Source organism: Amyelois transitella, chromosome 20, assembly GCF_032362555.1.
Source record: "Amyelois transitella isolate CPQ chromosome 20, ilAmyTran1.1, whole genome shotgun sequence".
NCBI lineage: Eukaryota > Metazoa > Arthropoda > Insecta > Lepidoptera > Pyralidae > Amyelois > Amyelois transitella.
Window position 1 is genome coordinate 1,491,705 of NC_083523.1, and position 14,239 is coordinate 1,505,943.

Here is a 14,239-nt window from a genome sequence, read left to right on the forward strand (position 1 = left end):
CGAAGGAAAGACGATATTTATTTTTATTCATTTTTCATACTATTTTTAACTATACGTCGCGAACACTCTTTGAATTTTTAAAGAAAATCGTGAATATATCATAAACTTACAAATACTATTTACAGATCTTACATACTTATCTTTTAAATTGTATCAAAATCAGACCAACAAATTCAAAAGTTTTCGCGTTACGAATATAAATACTTACAGAAAATTATATTTGCTCCAAGTTTATTTTTATTTTTACACATATATACGTACATATCCTGTCTATATCCCTTGTGGGCTAGACAGAGCCAATAGTCTTGAAAAGACTGATGGGCCACGTTCAGCTATTTGGCTTAATGATAGAATTGAGATTCAAATAGTGACAGGTTGCTAGCCCATCGCCTAAAAAGGAATCCCAAGTTTGTAAGCCTATCCCTTAGTCGCCTTTTACGATATCCATGGGAAAGAGATGGAGTGGTTCTATTCTTTTTTGTATTGGTGCCAGGAACCACACGGCATGTATGTATGTATATGTATTTATAATGTATTTAATGTATGTTGTATGTATTTATGCATTTTTTTTGTACTGTATGTATATTTCAGTATGCATGTGCACTTTATCGCACCACCAACTTAAAGTTTTTCTGTTTGGTCAGCTGGTTGACTGGTATAGAATGCCATACGGCATTAAGTCCGCATTTTGTACATTTCTCTTTGTGCAATAAAGTTTTAAAAAAATAAAAAAAATATAGCATCAGTGTGCCCAGAATGCTGGCAGCATCAAATAATAAAGAAAATCTGTTCTAAAAACCGAAAATCACAGAAAATTAATTCGAATTTCACAGCGGCATGTTCAACAATAATTACATTTATTAATGTGATAATTGGTAGGCCTCATGTTGTTCGTTATTCGGGAATACGCTTGTAATTTAATTAAAATTTGGATAAATATTTGTAATTGTATCGTAGCCTGATTTTATTTATACAAATTTTATGTGCTTTTAAATGCAAAATGCTTAATTTTGCATATGCAATTAAAGAATTATCAAGAAAATATTACGGAGCACTAGGTAAAAAAAAAAAAACAAATAATCAGAAATTTATCAAAGCGAATATTAACTGACTAACTAACTAATAAATATTTTTGAGTTTGATTTTATAAAAAGTTGTTAGCCCATCGCCTAAAAGAGGAATCCCGAGTACAAAAGCCTATCCCTTAGTCGCCTTTTACGACATCCAAGGGAAATAGATGGAGCCGTCCTATTTTTTTTATTGGTGCTGGGAACTACACGGCATGAAACAATATATATAATTATAAATAGTTAACAAATAAATGTCGAATTATCATATATCCATTCTCAAACCTACATTATAAATTTGTAACATTACTTTGACAGGTATATAAATGTACTAAGATTATCTAACCCTAATCAAAATGTAAGGTAAGATTCTCACATCTTGATTTCTCAATATTGTTTGCATAATTAATTGCTATCTTCATTAAACATGGTTAGTAGTGAGAAATAAGATTATTGAGATCTACTCGTAACAACATACAAACATATGTACATGATGTGGCCTCTTTGGCGAAGCGTCAGTCACGCTTGTCTGTGACACCAGAGGTCCCCGGGTTCGAATCCCGGCCAGGGCGTGATGAGAAATGAACTTTCTTTGATTGGCCCGATAACCATAGGTATATATATATATATATATATAGATAAACATCCAAGTCCCAGGCCAATCAGAGAAATTTCATTTCTAGTCTAGTCATTTCTATTTTGCGCGAAAGACAAGTACCCCTTAGTGATAAGGGTTGTCCACCCTTAAATTATTTTTTTAACTAGAAATAACTTAAACAATATTTATATGTCTAAACAACGTTTGCCGGGACAGCTAGTTACATCCTACTAATATTATAAATGCGAAAGTTTGTGAGTATGTCAGGAAGTCAGTATGGATGTTTTTTTCTCTTTCACGCAAAAACTGCTGAACCGATTACGATGAAATTTGGTATGTAGCTCAAGACCAAGAATAACATATAGGCTTCACCTTTTATCCCGGAGTTCTCGCGTGATTGATTTCACGCGGACGATGTCGCGGGCGGCCTCTAGTATATAATAATTATAACTATGTTGTAATATGGTTATTAAAATACCTAGTTTCCCTGCAAATTTTAATAACCATTTTAATTTTATCTTAATTACGGGAACCGCCATTGTCGGTAATTTTGATATGGGGAAGCCGTAAAATTATGAATCCTATTAATTTGGTATCGATAATGACATTATTATATTAGTTTTGCTAATAATTAATTATAATAGTAATAATTCATTAGAAAATTTTGAACATTGCAATTTTTATATCAGGAGTTTTGTTTTGGAATACCAGATGTTACAAAATTGAACCTTAATGTAGGACGTCGTCATCTCTTTGCCTCGTCAACGCTTTGGGGTATCGTTAGAGGGGACTAAGGGTAAAACTAAATTTCGCCTAAATACGGTCATAATCACTCACAAATGTTTTATTAGTATGCAGTATATGGTCTAAGCTGGCGCTTTTAAGCCCATTATAACACCAATTTTTATACATACATATTATCACGTCTATGTCCCTTGCAGGGTAGACAGAGCCATCAGTCTTGAAAAGACTGATATGTCACGCTCAGCTGATAGAATTGAGATTCAATTAGTGACAGGTTACTAGCCCATCGCCTAAAAGAAGAATCCCTTTATAAGCCTATCTCTTAGTCGCGTTTTACGACATCCATGGGAAAGTGATGAAGTGGAACTATACTATTTTCTTATTGGTGCCGGGAACCACACGGCATACATACATACATATAGATCTATATCCCTTGCAGGGTAGACAGAGCCAACAGTCTTGAAAAGACTGATAGGCCACGTTCACCTGTTTGGCTTTATGATAGAATGAGATTACTCCACACCTATTGATGATATTAAATCATAAAATAACTGCATTTATATATGGTATAAGTATACTAGCTGTTGCCCGCAGCTCCGCCCGCGTGTACGTCGATGTTCGCGTGACCTGCGAAAACTACAATTATCCAGACCATTTTGTTTGGTCAAAATCGGTACCTAAAGAAAAAAAGTTATGATCAATTGAAAATTAACTTACTTTGAAGCAGGTCTGGATAATTGTAATTTAGACGCGAAAGGAGCCGCGGACAGCAGCAAGCTTCTTAAAATAACTCTGGCCGGTTAATATAAAAAAAAAAGTTATAAGCGTTCATAAGTCAAGCGTGGCATTAGAATTTCAGATTCGGCGAAAAATAAGCTGAAAGGAAAGGAAACGTTTCGTTTCACGCAAAAAGTTTAGTATTTATTGCAAATAATATTGCACGTAAAGCCTTATGGGTTTAGGCGATACGGGGTTTTTACTCGACTGCCCACAGAAAAGTAGTTATGTTTTATGTTAAAAAAGAACATAAACACATCTCTATTTCTTCTTAATGGCGTTAGTCCGGGTTACATTTTCAACTCTCTGGTGCCGTGCGGTTTTAAGCACTTTAGAATAGGATGAATGTCGTAAGAGGCGACTAAGAGAAAGGCTAATAAGCTTAGGATTCTTCTTATAGGCGATGGGCTATCAATCTGTCAGTATTTGAATCTCAATTCCATCATGAAGCCATACAGCTGAACGTGGCCTTTCAGTCTACCTCTTAGTCGCCTTTTACGACATCCATGGCAAAGAAGTGCATGTGCCTGAAACCACACAGACACTCTTTCTCATGATAAACAAGTATTTATGTACAAAACCAAACCCTTACGAAGCGAAAACATTGAAAGAAAACCATTAACACTACACTCGGCAATAAATCACTTTATACGGTGCACTGTTACCATATCCGAGCAGGTGGGGAACCCTAATTAATAAACGTAGTACTACTTTTATGACTGCAAAATAAATATTGAACAGAAGATACCCGTCGTCGCGGTATTCGCTATTTTATTTTATTTCTTTAACTGCAAAATAAATATTGCACAGAAGTTACTCGTCGCGGTATTCGCTATTTTATTTTATTTCTTTAGACCTATGAATTTAGAATTGTCTTTAAATTTTGCCATATCTAGTCCGTGCCGTGTGGTTCCCGGCATTTTAGAATAGGACCACTAAATAACTTCCCATGGCTGTTAAAGGCGACTAAGAGAAAGGCTGATAAACTAAAGATTCTTCATGTAGGCAGTATCTATTTTTGTTATATATAAGAATAAATGTTTGCCTGGATCGTTTTAAAAATATTTTTATTTTTACACTCACTCAATTTTAGACTTGAACGTTAACGTTTCTGCTGCATCTGACTTTTCATCACATACATTAGTGTTGGTACTAACACGAGACTTGTGTTATATGAGCTCTTCTGTCACCTCGATATTTTATTCACAATGGTAGCGAGAACATAAACAAATCCGCTCCTTGCATACTTAATTTACGGTTTCAAATCTTGCGTTCGGTTTAATTTTATTGTTTTTTTCCCTTTGAACTTAACTATTTTCCGCCAACCGTTTTATCTTGCAACGTTTTCATTTCCATAAAATTATAACGAGTATCACACCAGCTTACTCAAATTTCAATCAGTTAATTATCTCAAAACAAACTAGGGTAATTTTAGTTTTCTTGGGGTTCATGTAACATACATAAAATCACGCTATTTGCCCGGAGGGGTAGGCAGAGACTACATCTTTCTTGAGGGTACTCTTGACCTGACCCTTTGCCAGGACGTCCTTAATTTGATCAAGATACGTTCGTCTAGGCCTTCCCACTCCGACCTTTCCCTCCATACTCTACTTGTATATCTGCTTAGTCAACCTGCTTTCATTCATCCTCTCCACATGTCCACATGACCAAACCATCTTAACATAACCTTTTCTATTCCTTTAACTACATCTTCTTTCACATCACAACATTCTCTTATCATTTAATTTTATTCATATTTTATTATTGTCTGCTTCTTTTTCTTCCTCCTGGCTTTTAGTCCCGGTTGCATCCTCATCTCTCCGGAGAGGAGCTGGGGGTATGCCTTTGACCATGGATCCTGGATTGGGTGAGTCAGGTTCACCTGACCTCCGCAACCTTAGCGGGTAAACTTAACCCATATTGAATCCATGGTTACACATCCAGTTGCCTGAATGTGCAGAGTTGCCTGAATGTGCAGGTTTCCTCACGATGTTTTCTCACCGTCCATTGTCTGCTTCTCTTCCCTTGCAAATCGTAAAAGGCAATCAAGGACAAGTATGATAAACATGGGATTCTCCTGTTTGGTGATGGGTTAGCAGTCTGTCAATATTTTAATGTCAGTTCCATAATCCCAACTTAATGCGAAAGTAAGTTGGTTTGTTTGTTACTTTGTTACCTCTTAACGCCTTGTCTTCTGCATCAATCACCAAATTCATCCCGGTAAAATCTGTAGTTCCGGTGGGATTTGCGAAAAACTTTTGTAGGTGGCGTTAAATTCGTCGCTTTTCGTAGGTGGCGCTTTATTCACGCGGCTGGTTAGTTAGCTAGTTAAACCATAAAGCTGAACGCGGCCTCACATACTGTTGGCTCTGTCTGCTCCGTAAGGGATAAAAACGTGATTGTATGTATGTCTCTCTAATAATGGTGGTTTACCATTGATTAGTTTCATAAATATGAGTATCATATCAATGCACTGGATAATTAGTATGATTACCAATTGTTAAGCACAATTATTACGCCCCAGGGGTTGACATTAATAAGCACGGCTAGTAATTAGTTAGTAATTTACTAAGATAACTACATTATTATTTTTTGTGTGTGTACCGTGTGGTTCCTGGCAAAAATATAACAAAGAATAGGATCACTCCACCTCTTTCTCGTGGACGTCGTAAAAGGCGACTAAGGGATAGGCTTATAAACTTGGGATTTTTTTATTTAGGCGATGGGCAAGCAACCTTTCACTATTTGAATCTCAATTCTATCATTAAGCCAAACATCTGAACGTGGCCTATCAGTCTTTTCAAGACTGTTTGCTCAGCCTTCCTCGTAAGGAATAAAGACGTGATTATATGTATGTTTTTATGTATCTTTCGAGAACAGCTATTGTTCAGTAAAACAGTTTTTTATAACTATGTTTAGATATGGATTTTATAAATCTGTACTAATATAATAAAGCTGAAGAGTTTGTTTGTTTATTTGAACGCGCTAATCTCAGGAACTACTGGTTCAAATTGAAAAATTATTGTTTGAATAGACCATTTATCGAGGAAGGTTTGAGGCTATATAACATCACGCTTCAACTATAAGGAACAAAGAAATAATAGACTATGTGAAAAAACGGGGAAAATTATTCATCCTTTTGGGTTTCAATGATGCCCAAAATAAGTATTCCATGCGGATGAAGTCGCGGGCACAGCAAGTTACTTTATACAATCACACAAAAAACAAATCGCTTACAAAACTCAACAAATCGAGAACAAATTTTCTTATTATGTAAGTAGATATTAATAGCCTTTCCACCATTAATTAAGCGTATCCCGTGAAAGTGCTAATATCATCTCTTATCCGGGGTTGAGGGGGATGAAAGGGGATGAAGTGGGATGAAGGCAGTGTTATGCTAATCCTCCTTTTGTCTGTTCGTCCGTCCGAAGTTGCATATGTGTTTTATCAACGTTGTAGCCAGTTTCACGCGCGTTTGCATAAATTTCAATCTTTCCTGTCTCTGAATATTATCGTTTCGGGGGATTGGATTGTTAGCCGACTTTCAAAAAGGAGGTTCTCGATTTGACGCGATGTTTTTAGCTTATAAGTTTACATATAGCTGAACGTGACTAATCAGCCTTTTCGGGACTGTTGCCTCTGCCAACCCCTTCGGGAAAGAGACTTAATTTTATGTATGTACCTTTTTTACCTAACTATGAAATTAATTTCCATTTCTTTTATAAAACCTCTTTTTATTTATGATGGCTTTTACAACATAGAAGAGTGGGCGTCCTCAATATTTATTAGAACTACCAGTAAGCTTATAAAACATTCTTTGATGTATTGAAATCGGTAATGAAGAGACGAGAAATTTTTACACGAATAGTTTTCTTGAATACCGCAATATTATTCTGTGCAATGCGTTAGTGATGGGTTGTAATTTATCTATATCGATGTTTTTTTATGTCGTGGCTAGATGACAGGTCAGAAATCTTGACGCTTTTTTTTTGCAGTTGTCGGATTTTCTGTTTTGAATCAAAAAGTCCTGGGTTCGATTCCCGGTCAGGTTGTGATGGAAAAAGAACATTTTCCTATTGGCCTAGATCATAGAAAATTATAGTATCATTGAGTTGATATCTCATAACAGAAGTCTTGACTTGAGATTACTTATTTTGATTGGCCTTGGATGTTTATCTATATAAGTATTTATTATAAAATAAATTAATCTAACGATACCAAGGTTAGTATCTCGTACCACAAGTTGTAAACATACTTCGATATTAACTGAATTAGTGTCATATGTCTCGTATATATTTATTAATTTATTTAATTTAAACATAAATACATTCATTTAATTACGTCTACATCCCTTGCGGGGCAGACTGAGCCAACAGTCTTAAAAATACTGATAAGCCATGTTCAGCTGTTTGTTCCCTTAGTAGACAATTTTTGTGACATCAACGAGAAAAAGATGGACCGGGAACCACAAGGCACTTAAATTAAAAAAAATTGTTTAATTTTTAATCGATCAATTCCCATCACTACGGTCGCTATCGAGTCCTCTTATCTACCGGACATTTGATGTTATCTGCGTATTAAAAGAGCAGGGCCCTTTGACAAAAAGGTCGGGTCGTAGGTATGTAAATACGCCTGTTTCTAACGGCCATCAAAAAAAAAGCCCGACGAAAAAATTACTTATTTAGGTAGATACATCAATTTTTCAACGCTTTGAACAGAATGAGGAAATAAATTGCGGAATAATATATCGACACGGTAACTTTATGCTTTAAAGTCACTATTATTATTTCACTTATTTTCCATAAAAGATTTCAATGTCATTAACAAAATCAAAATCAATAGATATTATATTAAAAAAATATGCCTTCGTAGGCAATTTTTACTTCATTTTACATTTCAATAAATTTAAGTTCCATCTTTTTCTATTCCGTGTGGTTCCGGTTCAGATCCAATTTTTTTTTATATTTGTGCCGAGAACCACACATGCATATTCATACATATATATACATCAGAACATTACAAGAACCCCAAGTTTATAAAAGCCCATTTTGTTGTTTGATCTCATTAATTTTTAAACAGCATCTACTTATTCCAGTTACAAATGATAAGAAGATGAAGTATTAACTAAAACAAATTACAAACAATTTTTTTTGGTTTCCTAAAACAACCTGTACCTATATTTATCAGTGTACAAAGCTCTCGTGAACTGGAACAACATAATAAACTACTAAAACTCACGGCAACTTTCAGTAACGCAATTAAAACTGGACAATGGATGTATTTTGACCCTTACACCTTTGGAATAGGGGTAGTGGAATTGCTTAACATTGAAATAAACGACTAGAAGTTACGTTGATAACAGATTTTGGATAGGTAATATTTGTCGCGTTACATCTACTTATAAACTTGGGATTCTTATTTTAGGCGATGGGCTGACAACCTGTCACTATTTGAATCTCAATTCTATAATAAAGCCAAACAGCTGAACGTGGCCTTTTTAGTCTTTTGATGTATGTATGTTGGCTCTGTCTACGCCGCTCTCAATATTAGCCTATCACTAAGTCCCCTTTTACTACATCCATGGTAAAGAGATGGAGTGGTCCTTTTCTTTTTTTTATTGGTGCCAGGAACCACAAGGTATGTTTAATGAATGAATGAATGAAATAGTATTTATTTAAGTAACCAGGACTCATAATACCTGTTAGTAAACTTAAAGCTATGTTAGTACTAATAGTAATTAAGGCAATTTTATTAATACGTGTGTTATTTATAAAATTGCCTTCTCTTTACAATTTACCTCAATGTCAACATCCGGACATTATCACATGAGGAATGGCTGCTCTGCTTATTGCAGTTTTTCTGAGTAAAATGAACTATATGTACTTTTATTGCTGATAGTAGAAATTTATGTGGGAAACGAGTGCCTATCTAGAATTGTATGAATACGGTCATTGACTTCTTTTTATTGCATTTTGTGGGCTAGATAGAGCCTACATTCTGAGAGAAAATAGAAAAGTTAATTTTTTACTCCTGTATAATTTGTGCCGTGTGGATCACGCCTCTTAATATTTTGTGGTAAAGGCGACCGAGGGATAGGCTAATACATTTGACATTGTTATTTTAGGCAATGTGTTAGCAACAAGCATCTATTTGATTCTCAATTTCATCTAATTTAAGCTACATAGCTGAACATGGCTTTTTGGTCTTTGTGAGACTGTTGGCTCTGTCTACCCCGTAAGGGATATAGATAATATGTACCTATATGTATGTATAATTATGCTTATTGACTTTACTTTTAGTGTATTTTGTACGAGGGATATAGCCGTGATTATATGTATGTATGTATGTTTGTATTATTCAAAACTGCAAACTGAAAATAGTTTTTTCGATAGAAAAATTGGAAACAATCCCGCAAGTTTATTCAGTTGGGGTTAATTTGAATAATGGATAACGAATTTCGGATAACTGACCAAAAAAAAAGGCTTATGACGAAAAATATGTAGATTTTAACGGCCTCTGTGGCGCAACGGTAGTACGCTTGTCTGTGACACCGGAGGTCCCGGGTTCGAATCCCGGCCAGGGCATGATAAGAAAAGAACTTTTTCTGAGTGGCCTGGGTCTTGGATGTTTATCTATATAAGTATTTATTACAAAATATAGTATCGTTGAGTTAGTATCTCGTTATACAAGTCTTGAATTTACTTCGAGGCTAACTCTATCTGTGTAATTTGTCCCGTATATATTTATTTATTTTCAAAACAGTATTCAAAGTCTTCTTCCTATTGGCTTAAGTCCCGGTTGCATCCTCACTCCTCTCCAACCTATGCAGAGGAACTCTTTTCCACTTTTCGGATGTCGTAAAAGACGATGCTACAAACTTGGGATTCTTTTTTTTGGCGATGGGCTAGCAACCTGTCCCTATTGTAATCTCAATTCTATCATTAAGTCAAACAGCTGAACGTGGCCTATCACTCTTTACGGTACTGTTGGCTCTGTCTACCCCGCAAGGGATATAGACATGATTATATGTATGTATGTATGTTTCTTTTCTTTCTGAGTTCTGGAATAGTGTAAGAGAAGTATTGAAAGTTACCAAGCCAAATGAGAAGATTATTATGTTAGGTGATTTTAATGGATGGGTGGGTGTAAAGCGTGATGGATATGAAAAGGTGCTTGGTGCGTTTGGTGACGAAAAGGTGAATGATAATGGAAGAAGTGTATTAGAAATTTGTCTAGAGTGGGATCTTTTTGTGTCGAACTCAATGTTTCAACATAAAGAGATCCACACCTACACAAGAGTGGAAGGTATTTTAAAAAGTATGATAGACTTTGTGATTGTAGATGAAAGATTGAAGAACAAAGTGCTGGATACCCGTGCATATCGCGGTGCTGGCATTGACTCGGACCATTTACTGGTGATATCCCGGATAAGGGGTATCTTCAATCGCTGGCGGCACAGGGTAAGGGAGCAAACCAGCGCTTTGGAAAGAGTAAAAGTAGAAAATTTGCAAGATATGGATGTAGGTAAGAAGTATATTAATAGACTGAAGGATGAATTTGAAGATTTAGAGGAAATGAGCGATATTGAAGATGGATGGAAGGAATTTAAAGAAAGAATTGTGAAAGTAGCTGTTGAAGTGTGTGGTGTAAGTAGAAGAAGGAAAGGAAAAAATCACAAAAATGCGTGGATGAGTAAAGATGTGCAAGAACTTGTGCGATTAAAGAAGAAAGCATGGCTGGATTTGTTAGCAGCAAAAGCTAACTTAAGAATGCAAGAGGTTATAGATGAAGATGTGAATGAAGCACGTAAGGAATATAAGAAAATGAAAGATTTGGTTAAGAAAGCTGTGATTAGAAAGAAAGAAGAGTATAAAGAGGATTTTGATAAAAGGCTATCAGAAGACTTTCAGTCAAATCTGAAAGTATTCTGGAAATCCGTAAGGTCAGCCCGAGGAAATACTATAACCAGAGAGCTGACTAGGATCAGATGCCAGGATGGTAGCGTTGTGAAAGGAGAAGAATGTGTACTAAAGATATGGAAGGACTATTTTGAAAGTTTATTTGAAAAAAAGGAAGGAAATAAGAAAGATTTCTGCTATAGCGAAGAAAAAGAGAATGAGATGGAAGGCGAAATTGAAATGTTCGAAATTGTGGAAGCACTTAAGAGTATGAAAGCGGGAAAGGCTGCTGGGTGTGATAGAGTGTCGGTCGAGATGCTTAAAGCAGGAAAAGGCGTAGTAGCTAGTCAGTTGTAGTGCCTTTTCAATTTGTGTTGGAGAAGCGGCCGAGTACCAAAAGATTGGTGTAAGGCTGTTATCGTGCCACTTTACAAAGGAAAAGGGTCACAGCTGGACTGCAAAAATTATCGTGGTATAAGCCTGCTGAGCGTCGTCGGCAAATTGTATGCTAAGGTATTGATTAACAGAGTCAGGAATGAAACTGATGACAAAATATGGGATGCTCAAGCGGGATTTCGAAAGGGAATGGGATGTACTGATCAGGTCTTTTCCTTGCGGTGCATAGCCGAAAAGTTTTTGGCCAAGAGTCAAAAAGTCTATTGCACATTCGTAGATCTGGAAAAGGCCTATGACAGAGTTGAGAGGAATGAATTGTGGTCAGCACTTTCTATGCATGGGGTGAGCAGTCTCTTAATACGAGCACTGAAATCCTTATATGAGGATTCGAGTGCTTGTGTCAGGATAAACGGAGCGCACACTGAGTGGTTTAAGATTGAGAAAGGCGTTAGGCAAGGATGTGTTGCGTCACCGTGGCTGTTCAACCTATTTATGGATAGCTGTTTGACAGATTTGAAAGAGTCTAAAAGTGGATTAAGGATGAATGAGTTACTCGTCAAATGTCTGCTCTATGCCGACGATCAGGTTATACTGGCGTCATCAGCGGAGGAGTTACAGGAGATGGTAAACTGTATGCATGAAGCTTTAAAAGAGAAAGGAATGAAAGTGAACGTAAGTAAAACTAAAACACTGGTTTTTGAAATGGAGAAAGAAATGACAGCATGTAATATTTTGATTGGAGGAGAAAAAGTGGAGCAAGTGAAAGAGTTTGTATATCTAGGATCAAAGTTTACATCAGATGGCAAGTATGATAGTGATATTGAAAGGAGAGTGAACGCGGGGAACATGGTGAATGGAGCTTTGCATGCCTTTATGAGCAGTCAGAAACTATCCAAAAAGGCTCGACTGGCTGTGCACAGGGGCGTGTTGGTCCCGACATTAATGTATGGGAGTGAAAGTTGGGTATGGCAAAAGAAGCATGAAAGCAGAATAAATGCAGTGGAAATGAGAGCGTTAAGGAGTATGATGGGTGTGAAATTGAGTGACAGGATAAGGAACAGCGTGATAAGGGAATGTTGTGATGTGAAAGAAGATGTAGTTACAGGAATAGAAAAGGGTATGTTAAGATGGTTCGGTCATGTGGAGAGAATGAATGAAAGCAGGTTGACTAAGCAGATATACAAGGAGAGTGTGGAGGGAAAGGTCGGAGTGGGAAGACCTAGACGAACGTATCTTGATCAAATTAAGGACGTCCTGGTAAAGGGTCAGGTCAAAAGTACCCGAAACCGCCGAGCTTGTATGAAGAGAGTTATGAATGTGGACGAAGCGAAAGAAGTATGCAGAGATCGTGGCAAGTGGAAAGAGGTAGTCTCTGCCTACCCCTCCGGGAAAGAGGCGTGATTTTATGTATGTATGTATGTATGTTTCTTTTCGCTACCAGACCAGCATGAAAGCTTATACAAATGTTAATCACATTAATTTTTGTTTCAGTTCCCAAAAGATTGGAGAGCGTGCCGGATGGTAAGATTTGTTTAGTTTTTCTTCAATTACGAGTAAGTTTAGTCTTAATTCAATTGCGAGTAAACTTATATTTTTAATAGGATTGAAAGGGGAATATACATGTATCAAGATAACGGAATATGTCAAAAAATTCTATCTTAATGATAGAAAATAGTGTAACGTGGCATATCAGTATTTTTTCAATACTGTGGGCTCTGTCTACCCCGCAAGGGATATGGTCCTGTATTATATGTTTGTATGTATGTATTGCTTAACAACGTTTGCTTAACAAAATTTGAACAATTGACCTCAGCCCAATGGAAATCAGGAACGTTGGAACTCTTACCCAAATCATACGAAAACTGTAACAAATGTTTTTATCAGCTCACCTGCGGAATAACAGATTTCATGCTACGGCGTTATCGTGCCGTACGGTTGGCTCATTTGAATACACAAGCACTAGTGATGTGTCTCTTCTTTGTATCGATAGTTGTGAAACTGAAATATCGATAGCGGTTAACATTGTTCTTAAAAATAAATGATTATTGAAACTTGCACATATATATCACGTCTAAATTACAGGACAATTACAAGCTTATAATAGTGATAATAAAATATATTGTTAGTCGTTGGCATCTATCGTTACTAATACTAAGTATATCCTTCATGTTTGTAAAATGTAAAATGAAGTAAAAAAGTGCCTAGGAAGGCCTATTTTCTGAATAAAATATTGATTTTGGTTGTGATTTTATTTTATTGTTTTACTTACTTTCTCCCACTTGCTTATTGTGAATATGAAGTCTTTAGATACACATATTCATATGTAAATTCATAACTTCTTTCCTCCTGGCGTTCCTCCTGGTAACATGCTTTATAAAAAGGATGTCAGGGTGCGTACAAAAATCACATTTCTTTCTCATCAGTTTAAGGTACACTTCTCAACCTTACGCCAGAATTTCACATATTTAAATTTTCATAAATATCGATATATATACCATGTCACATCACTAACAAACACCAAAGGGATTTTATGTTACGGGTGTGGAGATTGCGAAATGTATGAGACATTATGATAATGATACTTGATACTGGTAAATTAGTGGTAAGGAAAAGGTAAAATAGAACCACTCAGTCTTAGAGACTAGGATCTGCAAAAGGTTACGGAGGTCAGACGAGAGTCACTATCTGTAAAAATCTGTCTTAGGCTGTATCATCACCTCGAGCTCCTCCCTAGAGAGGTGAGGACGTACTCACATACA

General features: G+C 36.2%; 1 protein-coding gene across 1 annotated transcript in view; it reads left to right on the forward strand.

The window, feature by feature from the left end:
• The window catches only part of LOC106138444 (hemicentin-2), a 124,912-nt gene that overhangs the window by 14,557 nt on the left and 96,116 nt on the right, over positions 1–14,239 (forward strand). The window contains exon 3 of the mRNA XM_060949984.1: positions 12,972–13,001. Within this exon, the coding sequence (XP_060805967.1) occupies positions 12,972–13,001 (30 nt within the window). The remainder of the gene's footprint in view (positions 1–12,971; positions 13,002–14,239) is intronic.